This window comes from Balaenoptera borealis, assembly GCF_965194805.1.
Source record: "Balaenoptera borealis genome assembly, chromosome: 5".
In the NCBI taxonomy this organism is placed as follows: Eukaryota; Metazoa; Chordata; class Mammalia; order Artiodactyla; family Balaenopteridae; genus Balaenoptera; species Balaenoptera borealis.
Window position 1 is genome coordinate 48578850 of NC_138862.1, and position 16949 is coordinate 48595798.

The 16949-nt window shown below is 36.5% G+C and overlaps 1 protein-coding gene across 37 annotated transcripts in view; it reads right to left on the reverse strand.

The window, feature by feature from the left end:
• Nucleotides 1-16949, reverse strand: part of ABI3BP (ABI family member 3 binding protein) — a 272400-nt gene that overhangs the window by 31850 nt on the left and 223601 nt on the right. For all 37 annotated transcript variants that reach the window (XR_014244699.1, XR_014244700.1, XR_014244701.1 and 34 more), the window contains 2 exons: nt 10923-11132; nt 6257-6365 (listed from right to left, as the gene is read on the reverse strand). Coding sequence is in view for 34 of the 37 variants with exons in the window: in XM_082392047.1 (XP_082248173.1) it covers nt 6257-6365; nt 10923-11132 (319 nt within the window). In the remaining 3 variants the exon portion in view is untranslated. The remainder of the gene's footprint in view (nt 1-6256; nt 6366-10922; nt 11133-16949) is intronic.

A 16949-nucleotide genomic window follows, 5' to 3' on the forward strand; every position in this document is an offset into this window, starting at 1 on the left:
ATGTGCAGGCATTGTGCTGGCCTGGGAATACAGATGAGAAGCAAAGGGCAGAGCTGCGGAGATACTTCGAGGACAAAATAAGCCTAAATCGGACAGAAGGGAGAGGAGCAGGGCATCAGCAGGCATCAGGGATCATTAATTAGCTGCCCAGTAGGTCCTTAGGGACATTTCTTTTCTCTCCCATTTCTGTGGGGGGACACACAAATTCCAGGTCTGGGCTGCACTCTAATTCTGTAGTGTTGCTATGAGTATCTCGCACCCCCTCCCTAGATACTGAGGAGTTCAAAGTGAAAAGTAATAAAAAGCAGCTGCATAGCACAGGGAGATCAGCTCAGTGCTCTGTGACCACCTAGAGGGGTGGGATAGGGAGGGTGGGAGGGAGACGCAAGAGGGAGGGGTTAAGGGGACATATGTATACATAGAGCTGATTCACTTTGTTATACAGCAGAAGCTAACACAACAATGTAAAGCAATTATACTCCAATAAAGATGTTTTAAAAAAAAGAATATGGCGACATGAAAAGAAGAATTGCTCTTTTTAGAGACTAGTGGAGTTCTGCACTCTTAGCTGTTCTTTTGCCTGATGAAAAGTTGCAAACCTGAGCAATCAACTCAATTTCTTCCTTCTTTAATGAGGAAGCAATTATTCTTCTGCTGCTCAGACCTACAATAAAACTAAATAAAATGCCCAACTTTCTCTAGTTGCGGCGAGCGGGGGCCACTCTTCATCGCGGTGCGCGGGCCTCTCACTATCGCGGCCTCTCTTGTTGCGGAGCACAGGCTCCAGACGCGCAGGCTGAGTAGTTGTGGCTCAAGGGCCCAGTTGCTCCGCGGCATGTGGGATCTTCCCGGGCCAGGGCTTGAACCCGTGTCCCCTGCATTGGCAGGCGGATTCTCAACCACTGCGCCACCAGGGAAGCCCTACAAGGGCTTTTTAAGTGGACAGTGATTGTGTTAAGTCCATATTCCCCAACTAGTTCATCAGGAAGAATCCTGCCCATCAATGTATTACCAAAATGTGTGCTAAAAATAATTTGTCTGAAAACAAATCGCAGACCACAGACATCGATTCAAAGCAAAAATGGTTTATCAGGACAATTCTACTTGCTGTAAGATGGACCTAGGTTTTGGTTTTATTTTCAGTTCCAGTTTTCCCACTGATTCTGTGCATGGCTTCAGATAGCATAAGATTACATCATTTTAGAGCTGGGAGAGATTTCAAGATCAATTAGTCCACACGTTTTGTCCTTTTAAGCAGTGGTGCAACACTTATTTTTTTAAGCCATATCCTTTATCTTTTCTTCCATTCACGGAACTAAATATGATCATAGTGGTCTTTGCAAACAAAGTAGTTGGCTCCGGACAGGAGAGGCTCTTCTTAATATTTTTCTTTTAGTTCAACAAGAGCCACACAATGAGGTTTCATGGGGAAAAAAAAATAAGTGGAAACTAAATGTTGGAGAGTGGCCTAGATGGGTACTGATTCAGTGGACGCTAACATCTCTACATTTTCTTTGTATTTTAGGGGCGGGGGTGAGAGAGGGATCCTCCAAAGAAGGTGATAGAGTTGTGCCACAGCTTTTTGCCTCTGTTAACAGATCTCCTGCTTCACCTGACTAAAGCAGTTCTGGCTCCCCACAAACAGCCCCTCTTCCCTGCGTACATCTATCACCCCAGCTGCACGAAGCCGTCAGCAAGGCCGGGCCTGTCCCTGCTGTGCCGCCCTGGGAGCTGCACCCAGGCTCCTCAGGGCAGCAAAGTGGCTCCGTTTTCTAGAGACGGAAACGTCTCACGCCAGGTGTGCAGCTGAACTCTCCCAGCAGCAAGACACCTGCTGGATGGGCCCGTACTGTGGGTTATTTTTCGAGCTTCCGCAGAGTAAATAAAACTCGGGTAAGTCGTTAAAAATGGGCAGGGAGACGGTAGCATCGTTGACTGTCTTTTTGATTCTAGAATAGTGTGTAAACACTTAGAATTTTTATCCCCCAAAGCTCTGTAGATCTATTTTCTCTGCCTTGATTCTCCTGGGTGTTCTAACACCAAGCTCTACTCCACCTATGTCACGGTGTAACGATTAGCCAGTAATTATCACCTGTTTTTAGAGCTCCTGCTTTTTAGTCAGGACAAATGATGGAAAATGCGACTAAAATAAATTCTTTATATGTGTCTCCTAGAATTGGAAAAAAGCTATAGATATTCTTTCAGAAGTTATTATCTTCCAGCTTTTCAAACAGGGAACTCCAGAACCTCATGGGGGAATTTTAACAGCTATAATTCAAAGTTTGCTTATTTAGGGAGTTTACTATGTATTTTGACTCAAAATTTTCCTCAAGTAATGAAATGTGACTAAAGTCATTCTTTATAGCTAATAAAAACCACCTGCTAACTGCATCCTGTACATACTTCCTCTTTATTTTACAGGGAGTCTTTTAGTAACATTAATCTTGTATCATGGTTGGGGTAGAGAAGATACAATGGAAAGGAACGTTGCCTTAACAATGTAAGACAGTATGAAAAAAGCCTGCATCAAAAGAGCCAACAAACCTACATTGGGGAACTCGTAGTTTTATTATACTTGCTGTAGCCTTGCTGTCAGTAGTAACTTTGAGGACTACTTGTATTTCACCTAAGTTGTGCACATGGATTTCACGTGGAATACTCTTGTTCTTTCTTTTCTTGCCGGCCTGCTTCATGCCATCCTATCCTTTAAAGTCAAGTTCTTGTCTCAAGTATTCCACGAGGCTTTCTCTCCTCTTCTAAATTGCAGAACCTGGGTGTAAGTCCTACATCGGCATGTCCTTTTATTCTGTGTTACGATGTTTCATGGGTGTTAGTTTTGTTTCCTCAGGTACGTTTAGGCTCAGAAATCTCAAAGTAAATGAAATGATTTGACTTCACTTTATTCTTCCTTGGTTATTTGACTAATAGGGGTTTCAACACATAATTTTAATATTTCAGCTCAAAACATTTTTGCCCATTAGATAGACAGATTTATCTCCATCATACCTCTGAGAGTGCAGAATATATTTCCAAGCTCAGTGGGGGCTGGGATCTACTGAACTACTAGACCACCACAAAGTTTCCCATGGCATAGACTAGATAATTTTCATTAGAAAATTTACATCCATGTGTGTTATATTTGTCCCCAGTGTGAGAATGTTCTCTACTTCAAACTACTGATATACAACTTTTAAATCATGACCCATTAGGGACTATCAATATAATCCTGGTCAAATCACATTTATGAACATTAACAGTCTTTATATCTGAATGGATTTCATTTAATTGTACCAAACTAAAAATAACATTAAATAAGCCACATACAGACATGCATAGTGGCCCCAAATTTATGCCAAGTTGTAAAACTTGGCATGGAGTTCTGATTACAGGGATTCCTAATCTCAGTTTAATACTGCTTTTTCCAAAGACAAATCCAGAAAGGGCTTCCTTTGGGCTTTGCTAGTCTTGGGATAAGGATAGGTTGCAGGGGTCCTCCTTAGAAGGTACACTGATGACAGACAGCAGAGACAAGCAAGACACATAGGAGGAGGGTGGGATAGAGAGGACAAGGTTGTAGCTGAGTCTGAAACAATTACAACCAGAAGCTAGATGTGAACCCCATGACCTGATCGGTCCTGTGATTCCAGAATGAAATCCAGCTCAGCCCAAAGGCACGTTTCTCTTATGTACCTATTTGACCAATTAGGTCAGATGCCAGAATGATACTCATGAAAGAAATTAACAAAAAGTTCTTTTAGTTAGATTTGTTCTACCAACTGCTACTCGTTATAAGTAGCTCTAGTATCAAAAGTGATTATTCCAACTAAATGAAAGTCAGAATGAAAATGAAAGTCAGAGCAAGGCACTCCCCAGTTACCATCCTTTAGGGTCTCCCCATCACTTGACCATGTTTCTTGATCTGGCACAGAAGGACCTCCCTAACTTGGCTTCTGCTTCTCTTGGCTTCTACAGCTTCTGTCCACTTTTCGCCCCTCACTCTGGTGAAAACAGCCTGTATTCACCACACACAACCGTGCCATTTCGGGCCACTGCTCTGACACGTGCTATCCTCTCTGACATTCCTTTCTCTTACCACAGTCACCTAGCTGGCTCCAGCCTACTCCTCCTTCACGCCTCAGCCTAGGGGTCACCTCCCCCAGGAATTTCTTCCTAATTTCCCCAGACCTTGCGATGTGCCGCCCACTCTGGGCTTCTGTCGCCCCTGGTGCAGACTTCTACCAGAACTCTCACCACTTTGTGCAGAATAATCGGTCATTAGCGACCTACCCCACTAGCCTCGAGCTCCTCAAGGGCAGGTACCATGCTTACTCCCGTTTGTAGGCACACCAACCACAGGGCTGAGCACGTTGTTGGCACTCAGTAAATGTTAGCTGAATGCAGACCCAAACCTTTTACAAACAAATCACTGGCATAATAATCACAATTATGTTTACAAACATAATCACTGACATAAAATGTCACTGGCATTATTCTACCTCTGATTATGAGCTAATAGGTGCACTGTGAAATCTGAGAACAGCCTGATTCAGAAAAGGAATACAATGAACATTTAGAAATTGGATGCCCTTCAATGTGCTTTCTGTGTACTCCACAGCTCACTTTTTCTTAAGTGGAATAAAAAGCAGGAAACTGAAGAGAAAAACCAAGTTTTGTAAGCCAAAATCCACCTATTAAAAAGTCCAAATTAAATGACCTTTTTTTTCTCTTTTACTCTTTCCTTAAAATAAATTATAGGCTCTCTCCCTGTTCATTTTGCTAAGGAAACAGAACCAAGATCATCAAATGGACTTTTACTGAAATATATGCTTATTTTGGCTAACTTAATACCTTCAAGAAAATTAGCAGTTGCAAAATTCTCCTAATTACAACTCAAAATAGAGAACTTAAAAGAAAAAAAAATACACTGGTGGAAAAGTGTTGTTTTTGCTGTATAGGACTACAGTTTATATACAGTAAACCATCTATAATGAATTAGATACTTCCTTTTCTCCTGAAAAGATTAGAAAAGTCTCCCTGCCGTCAGAGCCCAAAGAGGCTCTTCTGGGTGTCACAATCAATACCCAATTCAATTCAGTCACATGACAATGAAAGATACAAGAAATAAAACATGAAAAAAAAAATCTCTGATGCTGAAGTTCCAGTCTTCACCTCCACTGATCTTTTTCAACACTGAGGAACTTTATCAAGTTATGAAATACTCAATCTGGAAAAACTCCTGATTGTGTGAAAATTGATCTGTGTTGCTTGGGGTACTATACTTAAGATGTCAGGGGTGTTTTTGTTTTGTTTTATACCGAAAGTATAGACAGTTTATCAGACAATGTTTTGGAGCTTGAAGAAAGAAATCGATTTTTCACAGAGAGTGAAATTTAGTCCAGAAATGAATTTAGCACATTGGCTTTATTATGGAAATGCTTGGCTGTATCCATTTGAGAATCTCCTTGAGCAAAACATTTGATAATTTAGCCATGTAAAACAAAACAAAAACAAAAAAACCCCTTCCCTACTACATTTCTAGAAATGCCTAAGGCCCTTATTTTTCTTGAAATAATAAAATAAACTGATAAAATATTAGGTATTTTAGATTTAAAAAGGAATCACAAAACTGTACAGCAAGATAACAACCTGGTATCAATGTGTAGTAAGGACTGCCAAGAAAAGTTGTTTATTACTGAACAATTGTTAATATTATATATGTCCATTTTCAAAAATCTATTCTCATTGGTCTATATTAAAAACATCCAAAAGCAAAGGGTTACTGTGTCTGGGACTAGTCTGTAGCTATACTAAGCATTAACTGTTACAAACTTTCACCTACATTTGTCACATGGCTTTTGTTTCCTTGCCCTCTCCTTCCAGCATGCCAGGCAACTTCTTCTGTGCTTCAAATCTAGTTTACACCATCCACACTCCAGTTGTCTCTGGTCTATAGACTTTTCCTCCTCTAAATTTTGGTATTTAATATCAATGTTTGATATAAATGGCCTTCTATCTTTCAATGTTCCCAGCTATACTGTTAACTTACAAGACCATCTTGTCAGCTCTTGTATCCCCACCAATAACTTGCATATTTGTAAACCATGACTCTAGGGGTATCTAGTGCTGTGTATGGAAAGCCAAAGAATGAAATGCAAACTAGACCCTCCCTTAAGATAGAGAAGGATGATGTCATTTTACTCCTTTGTTATGATTTTTGCACTCTCAGAATTCACCTGTAATAGCACTGGTGGCTCACCTTGTGTCTGGTTTTAGATTTTCTACTGTGGAGAAGGTTTGATTTGTAGTTTGAATGGACTTGTTCTTCCCACCGAATGACCCATTTTCTCTGGATATAACTTCATATTCTGAAAAGCAAAAAAAGCCAACAGATACTTGTCTTTATGCTCTGGTGGACTGAATGCTCTCGAAGCTAACCGCATAACAGAGTCAACTCTCATAAAAGTGAGCAACAAGATTGCAGGTCTAGAGACGTATTGATCGTACACATTAGCAACTTCCAAATGGGGATTGTCAGAGGATGATGAAGATCCCAAAGCATTTGGGGAGTGGCTCATTGACCATTTCTGTTTTCTCTTTACTAGAGCAGGAAAGGTCTGGTAACTGTGAAGACTGTTGATGCTCCTATGGTAGCGTTGGTTATGGGTAACCTATGATCTTGTTAGGTAAGTCGGATTGTCTGCCATTGCTGGAAAGCCCAGTGTGGCTTTGTAAAAAACATTGTATGAGGAGCGGTGTTTCAGTAGAAGCACATTTCCTGCTCATGGGGCTTCACAATATAGCTGGGAAAAATGTCACTGACTACATGGTACTGCTGCAAAAAACTGAGTTGAAAACCACAGCAGCAAATAACAGTTAATCAAATAATGAACAATGAACTATACTTTTCTATAGTTCATTATTTTGAACTACAGAATTATGGGATTTTGATACCTACTGCTTATGTAAGTTACATAAATTTTGTACATACTGCTAACATATACCCCCTTGATAATTATCCTTGAATTAAAAAAATTATGCCCTTAAAGTCTGCATAGAGATCTGCATAAATTTAACTTAAGGGTAGGTTTCTATGAATTTGTAGGCTAATCAAAAGAAAGAGACTTTCAGAATAAGAGAATATAATTTACTAATTTACTTTCCCTGCTCTCAGTTGGGGTTCAGTTTAATGCATGTGACAAGATCACACAGAGGGTTAAAAAAAATCAAACAAAAAACAACAACCAACCAACCAACAAAACCCTACTCAAAAACAGCTCCATCAGTATGAAGAAATACACAAGTGGTGGGCATCAGGGAAAGTGGGAAGGTTGCAAAGGAGCTAGCAAGTTACTGGGGATTTCTGCTGTTAGCACTGAGACCAAAGGTAGGAGATGGATATCGGAAATAAAACTGAAATTATAGAGTAACTCATGGAGACTTATAATCACCAATTTTAATTTGGGAAGGATCTTTACTGGTGAATTTTAAAAAGCCAAAAAGAAGAATCACTTTTTCTGAGTAATTTCCTATGACCATCCTTTTGAAAATTAGAAATTAAACTGGAAGGCAACGGTCATTGTATCTGGACATATTAGTGCAGCTATTACAGGACTAATGGCCTATATTTAAGATTCCTTCCTCAGACTCTCTGCTCCCAACCTATGTCTCAGTTGGCTTTCTATTCTAAAGGAGTGTGGAAAGAGAGGGAGAGGTAGGATCCCAAATTCAATTATGTTCGTTTTATATCTTTTCCTCAGCTGTGAAGGGACATTTACTAGAAAAAGATCAGAGTAATTAGAATGGAAGTAAAATTGATTTTTAAAAAATGGAAACTGCATGACTTAATGGAAAGAGACAGACCAAGCCACTTGCCTGGATCTCAGTCTCAGTTTTACCATCTGTAAAATGTCCATAGTGTCTCTTCATAGTGTTGCTTGTAGGGATTAAAGAAGGAACATATGGAAAGTGCTTAATAGTATTTTGCATGTATTTTGCTCAACAGGTGGTACCTATTATTATTATATCTTTTATTATTCCTTATTATCCCCAAGTTGTGTTTTGAAACTAGGATCACAAAAATTTGAGAGATTCCAATTGGAAAGATTCAAGTGCTGCTTAGTCACCAAAAGAGCAATTTATATGACACTCCAGCTGGTTATCCATGAAAGCAATCACCTTCAAAAAACATCTTTGTTTGGGTCATTCCTCATCGACTGTGTGATATTCTTTTTAATATCACCTTAGCCTTTTAGTATACTTCAACACTTATAGCACATCTTTTCTAATTTTCTTTTGACTCAAGTTTTAAATGTTAATTTAATACTATTTTTGTCCTGAAAGACTGGAGTTTTCAAAATGGATCTAGAAGTTACCTTCATGATTAAAAAGATATTTAGAATTTTTCTCAGAATTCTTGTCTTAGAATGTATATATCTTTCCTTTTTAATGCTTTAAAGTGATAATAGCTTTTCATAAATCCACGAACATTATAAAAATCTACCACCAACAACAAAAAAGTATGTGTCTATATTTCTTATTTTAAATAGGGGATTTAAAAAATAATTTCATTAACAGTAAAGATATAAGAAAATCTACAAAGAACTGACACAATAATTGGTCTGTTTTTTCCCCCTCAGAGGGCTTTATTGCCCTATTATGAGATAATTCACTTAGAACATAATTATTTATTATATATATTGGGAACATCACTGGTCAATACAGCATGAAAATAACAAATGGTGATACTACTCTCTGTTAAGTCTTATACTCACAATAAATTGATAGCAATAAGAATTATTATTATTACAAATAAAAAAACCCTGAAGTTCAAAGAGGCTAATTATAGACCCAAGTTGCATTATCTAGAACACAGTTGGTCTGGGATTTAAATCTATGTCAGCATGCTCTTGATGTATCACAAAATGACACCTTATAAGTAATTTAACTTTAAGTTGTCCAAGGACCCAGGCTGTGGCCAATCTCTATGGTATACCTATTTCTACTTTAGTGTAGAAGGGATATGGAGAAGCATCTGAATTTGGATGCATTTACTAGAGGTGAATACATGCCTATCAATTAAAAGAAAGATTACTGACAGAAGTCAACCTGGGGAATGAAGAATATGTTTCACTCTCTTTTTGTTATCTTTCTTAATCCTTTCTTGAAAAACCATTTCCAGTGACATGAGAATGAATCTCTATATTATCTGAGCTGCTGGTTTATAAAAGATTACATTTGAAATCAAGTGGTATTTAATGGAACACTAAAAATAAACAAAAATGGAAAAAAATAGAACAGATCATTAGGGCATATGGTTCAACATTGAAATATAGACTAAGTGAGTAATGGTTAAATATGGACTTATTTCTATTTATAAAATATAATAGTTATAGATGTGGTTCTTATCCATGAAAATTGTTATCATAAGTCCAGTATCTAGTGAAAGATCTCAAGCAGCCCGTTAACATTTAATAATAATAATGTTATAAATCTAATTGGTTAGATAAAGTATATCCTATTCATGATTCTTTGAAATTACAGGTTTATATAATTTAAAAAAGTTACATGATGAAAGGAAAATCCTACTTTAAAAAGTTAAATCAGATATTATTGACATACCCAAGTGAATATATATTAGATTGTTAAACATATTAGATTAACCAATTCCAACTTGATGTCCTGTATTTTTAAGGCAAGTGAAATTTTATAGTTCATTTGGTCTTGTGAGAATGAAGCCTCAGACTATCACAGGAACTCTTTATTAGCACTGCACATGGATTGAGAGTTTTAAACTTTTTAATACATGTAGATAATCAATACTTAGAGATTGATTTTTAGATACTGGGATGATAATACCTACTGGCATAGTTCCAAGTAAAGAAGCAAGACTAGTCAAATCCCCAGGAACCATGGGCAGTGGCTGGTTCTTTCTCAAAACAAAGGCAAGCTTTGCATAAGAAAGGAAATTCACAAAATATGGTTAAAAATTTAAAAAGCCAGCTAAGCAAAGATAAGCTGCTTACACTGGAAGTTGCCCAGACCAAACGGTTTTGTCTGAGGAGAAGCAGCTACTGTTTTCTCCTTTATTCATAGAAAACTTTTTTGGCAGACCCTGAATCTCCCCACTCCTCACCTCGCCCTGTGTACCACTCTCTACTCTTCCTGACAGCCTCTTGGTGGGCAACTCTATTCTGCCTACCCACCCCAGGCACACGGTGGCGGGGACATGGGCAGCAGGAACCTTGTGTCCTCATGCTGTTTGCTACATCCTCTAGCTGATTTGGGTTGTTAGTCTTCCCACCCACCCCCTCCCCTCTACTTTGACTATCCTGTTCACTACAGAGAATTTAAATCCCATATGACAAATTTAAAGAATGACTCAGGGTTTCTTATTTTTCATAGTCATTTTTAGAGAAATTGGATGAGTGACAGCAGAATCAAAATTTCCTGAGATAAGCAGAAAATTGACCAAATTATAACAGTTTTCCTAAAATGATTGAAATAACTTTTAGCCTGCTTGAAAATTCTAGGTCAATCTAGAAATTGGGATGGTGAAAGGAAAACAGGTTTAAATCTTATCAGCAGTGGCAACGTCCCATATGTTATCTGTGATTTTCAGGTAATGAAAAGACTAGATATACCTTCGCATTGTGAAAAACAGTTTTGAGAGGAGAAGGAAGGTATGCAACTTAAAGAGATCTGCTAAATTAACAGGGAGACCATAACCAGGACAAAGATGATCTTTTCGCATCTTATGATACTTTTAACAATCATGTACCACAGGGACAGCAGAACTCTGTGGGGACTTGCTGTTCCTAAGATATGCCTCGCAGGCCACAGTATGAATCAAGGTACCACATTCCCAATGCATTGCACTATCAATGCTTCCCACCGTAGTGACGGTCCACGTGCCATGATCTTACCAGTGACAGTGTCATTGAGTGGCTTATCCCAGTCCAAGATGACAAAGGAGGGACACCCTTCCACAGTGACAACAGTGAGGTTGGTAGGTGGGTTCTGCGGTGGGCTGGTGGCATTCCCCTCTGTGGCCTCCTCTTTGGGGAATCGCTTGACAGAGTCGGTGATGGAGCAGGGCCTGTTGTCAGGCTTTTGGATATACCGCACGTGAGGACCTAAGACAGAGAGGACATTGAGCATTTTTTTTTTTTTTTTTTGAGCTTGGAAAAAAGGTGGAGATGAACTCACAAATAAAATTATCTGTTTGAGGACATTTGATATAATACTATAAGCAGATGGATGAAAGCAATGATGTGGATGGTTTGAATTTGTGAAAATCCAGAACCCTATCTTTGGGATACATGATATGGGTGTTATTGTTGATTTACTTTTCTAAATAGGTTTAGTTTATGCTAATATCCAAGAGTAATTTGGTCCCCCTGAGCGTGGTTTAAACTGCATAATTTATGGAGCATTGGAAACAGTGCTCAAAGGGGTCTTGTCTCAGTAGTGGGGAATGATTAACCTTACACTAAACACAGTTCTGGTCCCACCTAATAAATCTTAAAAGCCTGACTCAAAAGGATCAAGTGGTTTCAAGTTATTTAAACTGCACCCCAGAATAAAATACAAGAATATTTTAGGAATAAAAATATTCCCAACTGGATAAAATAAACAGGAAGATATTACCCATAATGAGGAGAAAAATAAATCATTTGAAGCCAACCTGAAACTTGGATAGCTGTAACAATCATCAGACAAGGACAGTAAAACAGTTATCATCACTATAATCCACATGGTCAAGAGTTAAGAAATGGAAGCTATAAAAAAGACCCAAATTAAATTTCTAGAGATCTTTAAAGGAGGCAGACAAGAAAAGACATGTTATACATAGAACAAAACAGAAGGATTATGGCAGATTTCTCATCGGAAAGAGTGCAAGTGAGAAGGCAGTGGAGCAATGTATTTCTCTACTAAAAAACAAAAACCAAAACAAAAAACCTTATCATCTAGAATGTTATAACTGGTGAAAATATCTTTTAAAAAAAACAAAAGCAAAAGGACAAAAAAAAAAGCAAGATACTTTTTAGACATACAAAATCTGAAAGAATTCATGACCAGCAGACCCACTCTACAAGAAAGATTCAAGAAAGTCCTTCAGACAGAAGGAAAATGATGCTGGATGGAAATATAGCACTTGAAACAGTAACTACATAGGTAAATATACACAGTATTTTTTATTAAATTCTCTCTGAAAGACAATTTGTTTTCTAAACAAAAATATTAACAATTTAGTGTGATGTATATAACATGTAAAAGTAAACTATAATGACAATAGCCCAAAGGCCAGGAGGAGAGAAAAGCTGCTATACTAATGTAAAGTTCTTACACTATTTGTGAAGTTGTAGGATATCACTGGAAGATACTGTGGTAAGTTAAAGACACATTCTATAAACCCCAAAGCAATCACTAAAATAACAAAACAAAAAAGTTATAGGAGTAGGACAACAAAAAAAGATAAAATGGAATCATAAAAATACTCAGTCCAAAAGAAGGCTGAAAAAAAAGGAAAGAGGGAACAAAGAATAGATGGGACAAATAAAACACAAATAGCAAGATGATGATAGACTTAAACCTAACCATATCATTCGTCATGTTAAATGTAAGGTTCTAAACACCCAAAATAAAATGCAGAGATTGTCAGATTGGGTGAAAAAGCAAGATCCAACTATATGATACCTATAGGGAAAACATTTTAAACAGACTAACAGGTTAAGAGTAAAAGGATGAAAAGAAGAGATACCATGATAACACTTATCAAAAGAAAGCTTGAGTGGATATATAAATATCAACAAATTAGATTTTAGAGCAAAGAATATTACCATAAACAAAAAAAGGTCACTTCATAATAATAAAGGACCAATTCCTCAGGAGTTTATTACAACCCTAAGTAATTTAGGTCTATATCTAAATACAGACCTTTAATATACATGTAGCAAAAAATGATAGTACTGTTAAGTAGAAATAAATCCACAATTAGAGCTAGAGATTTCAGTACTCTTCTCTCATTAATTGACAGAACAGTAGACAGAAAATCGCTAAGGATATAAAAGAATTGCACAATACAACCAAGCAAACTGACCTAATTGACATTTTTATAGAACACTTGTTATGGACTGAATTGTGTTTCCCTAAAATTCCTATGGTGAAGCCCTAATTTCCAATGTGAGAAACCAAAGATACCTTGATCTCAGACTTCTGGTCTCCAGAACTGTGAGAAAATAAATTTCTGTTGTTTAAGCCACCGAGTCTGTAGTATTTTGTTATGGCAGCCCTAGCAAACCAATACAACATTCCACTTAAGAACAGCAGAATACACATTCTTTTCAAGTACACAGAGAACAGATACCAAGATAGACTATATTCTGGGCCTTAAAACATGTCTCAATAAATGTATAAGGGTTCAAGTAATACAGAGTATCTGACAACAATGGAGTTAAATTAGAAATCAGTAACAAAACAATTTCTAGAAAATCTTGAAATATTTGGAAATTAAATAACATACTTCTAATAAGTCAAAGAAGAAACCAAACGGGAAATTAAGAAGTATTTTGAACAGAGTAAAAATGAAAACACAACATATCAAAAATTTTTGGATGCTGCTTAAATAATATCTAGGGGAAAATTTGTAGCGCTAAATTCCATATCTGAAAAGAAGAGAGGGCTCAAAATCAATGAGCTCATCTTCTATCTTAAGAAATTAGAATAGAAGAGCAAATGAAACTCAGATTAAGCAGAAAAAGGAAATAATAAAGATCAGAGTAAAAAATAAATGAAATAGAAAACAGAAAAATAATAGACAAAATCAATGAAAAAAAGGTTGAACTTCTCAGAAGATCAAAAGAATTGATAAACCTACAGCCTGACTGGTTAGGCAAAAGAGAAAAAATAGACACACATTGTCAATAAAAGGAATGAGAGAGGTGACATCACTACAAATTATACAGATATCAAAGTAAGAAGAAGAGAATATGAATAACATTATGCTAATAAACTTGACAATTTAGATGATATGGACCAATAACTTGAAAAACAAAAATTACCAAAGTTCACTATGGAAAAAAATATTCTAAATAGTCCTATACCTATTAAAGAAAGTGAGTTACATGTAAAACCCTTCTCACAAGGAGAATATCAGGCTCAGATGGCTTTACTGGTAAATATTAACAAATATTTAGGGAAGAAGCAACACCAGTTCTAAACTCTTTCAGAAAATTGAAAAAAAATTCAGCATCACTTTGATACTAAAACTTGACTTAGACATTACAAGAAAAGAAAACTACAGACCAATGTCCCTCACTGGATATAATTCTAAACAAAATTTTAGCAAATTAAATCCAACAATATATTAAAATGAGAATGCACTATAACCAAGTGGAATTTGTCACTGGAATGCAAAGGTAGCCTACAACTCAAGAACAATTACTTTATCACATTAACACACTAAAAAAGAAAAACCACATAAGCATCTCAATAAAGTCAGAAAAATTATTAGACATTATCTAGCATTCATTTCTGATAATGACTCTCACCAAAGCAGGAATAGAAGAAAACTTTTTCAACACAGTGAAGGGCATCTATGAAAAACCTACAGGAAGCACCGTACTTAATGGTGAAAGGCTGAATGCTTTTCCCATTATATAAGGAACAAGAAAAAGATACCTATCCTCACTATTTCTATTCAATATTTCACTAGAGGTTCTAGCCAGCACAGAAAGGCAAGAAAAAAAGATACCTAAGTTGGAAAGGAGGAAGTAAAACTTTCCCCTCAGATGACATGATTCTGTAGGTAGAAAATCCAGTGGATCTACAAAAAGACTACAGAGGTTTGCAAGGTTGCAGAATACAAGCTCATTGAACGAAAAACAATTGTTTTCCTATATACTAGCAATGAACAATTAGAAACTGAAATAAAAAATGCTACTTTTATGGTTTTCTTTACACAGAAAACTACAAAACATTGGTGAGAGAAATGAAGAACACCTAAATAAATGGTGAGATATACCATGTTCATAGGTAATAAGACTTAATACTGTACAGCTGTCAATGTTTCCCAGTTGACCTACAGATTCAATGCAATTCTAATAAAAATATAAACAGGCTATTTTTTTTAGACATTGAGAAACTCATTCTAAAATTCAGATGGAAATATAAAAGGACCTAGAGTCACCAAAACAACTTTTAAAAAATAAGAACAATGTTGGAAGACTAACATAACCTGATCACAGAGCTTATTATAAAACCAGTGATCAAGACACTGTGGTATTGATGGAAAGGTAGATAAATAGATCAATGGAACAGACTAGAAAACCCCAAAATAGTTCCACATATATATGGACAATTGATTTTTGACAAAGGTACAAAGTAAATTCAGTGGAGAAACAACAGTGTTTTCAAAAAATGATGCTGGAACAATTGGATATCCATAAGCGAGAAAATAAATGCATTCATACCTTGTGTCATATAGAAAATTTGACTCAATACGGATCATAGACCTAAATGTAAAAGTAGAAGACTTCTAGAGGGAAACAGGAGAAATTTCTAGAAGGAAACAGAGGAGGTCTTTGTGACCTTTGATTAGTCAATGACTTCTTAAATATAACATAAAAGATACAATCTATATATAAAAAACCAAATTGATAAACTGAGCTTCATTAAAATTAAAAAAGAGAAGCCAAACACTGGGAGAAAATACCTGCAAAGTGTATATCTGAAAAAGGTCTTCAATCCAGAAAATATGAACACTCTTGAAACTCAATAATAAAAAAATAAGCACCTCCATAAAAAATAGACAAAAAAAATTGAACAGACACATCAAAAAAGATATACAGATGGCAAATAAGGACATGAAAGGATGTTCAGCATCCTTAGTCATTAGGGATATGCAAAATAAAATCACAATCAGATTGTGATTTCACTACACCTTTACTAAAATGGCTGAAATTAAAAAGACTGACCATAGCAAGTGTTGGCAAAAATGTGGAGGAACTGGAACTCTCATATACTGTTGGCAGAAAGGCAAAACAGTACAACTGCTATGGAAAACAGTACAACTGCTGTGGAAAACAGTTTGGCAGTTCCTTAAAATGTTAAATGTCCATTTATATACAATCTAGCCATTCTCCTTGTTGGAATTTGTCCAAAAGGAACGAAAGCATATGTCTACACAAGGAACAAGGACTTGTACATGAATGGTCATAGCAGCTTTATTAGAACAACCCAAATGTCATGAACAGTTTTAATAAATTAGTATATATCCATACAATAGAATACTAGTCAGTAATAAAAAGGAATAAACTACTGATACATTTAGCAACATGGATGAATCTCCAAATAATTATGTTGAGTGAAAGAAATCACATACAAAAAGTTCATACTGTATTTTTTTCATTTATGTAAAATTCCCAAAAATGCATACTAATCTATAATATAGTTACCTAGGGACTAGAGGTTGGGTGGGAGGAGTGAGGAGGAGGGATTATAATGGTACATGATGAGACTTTTGGAGGTGGTGCATGTATTCATTATCTTGATTGTGATGATATTTCATGGGTATATACATATGTTGAAATTTATCAAATTTTATACTTCAGAAAAACATATCACAAAAGGAAATACTGGGTTCTATATCATATAATCTCTCTTTTACTGTGGTAGATTAGATTACTGTTCAAAAACATTCTCTAGGGGCTACCCTGGTGGTCCAGTGGCTGAAACTCTGCACTCCCAATGCAGGGGGCTTGGTTTTGATTCCTGGTCAGGGAACTAGATCCCACATGCTGCAACTAAAAAGATCCTGCATGCTGCAACTAAAAGATCCTGCATGCCACAGCGAAGATCCCACAAGTGGCAACAAAGATTCAGCGTGCTGCAACTAAGACCCGGCGCAGCCAAACAAATAAATAAATATTTCAAAAACATTCTTTTTATCT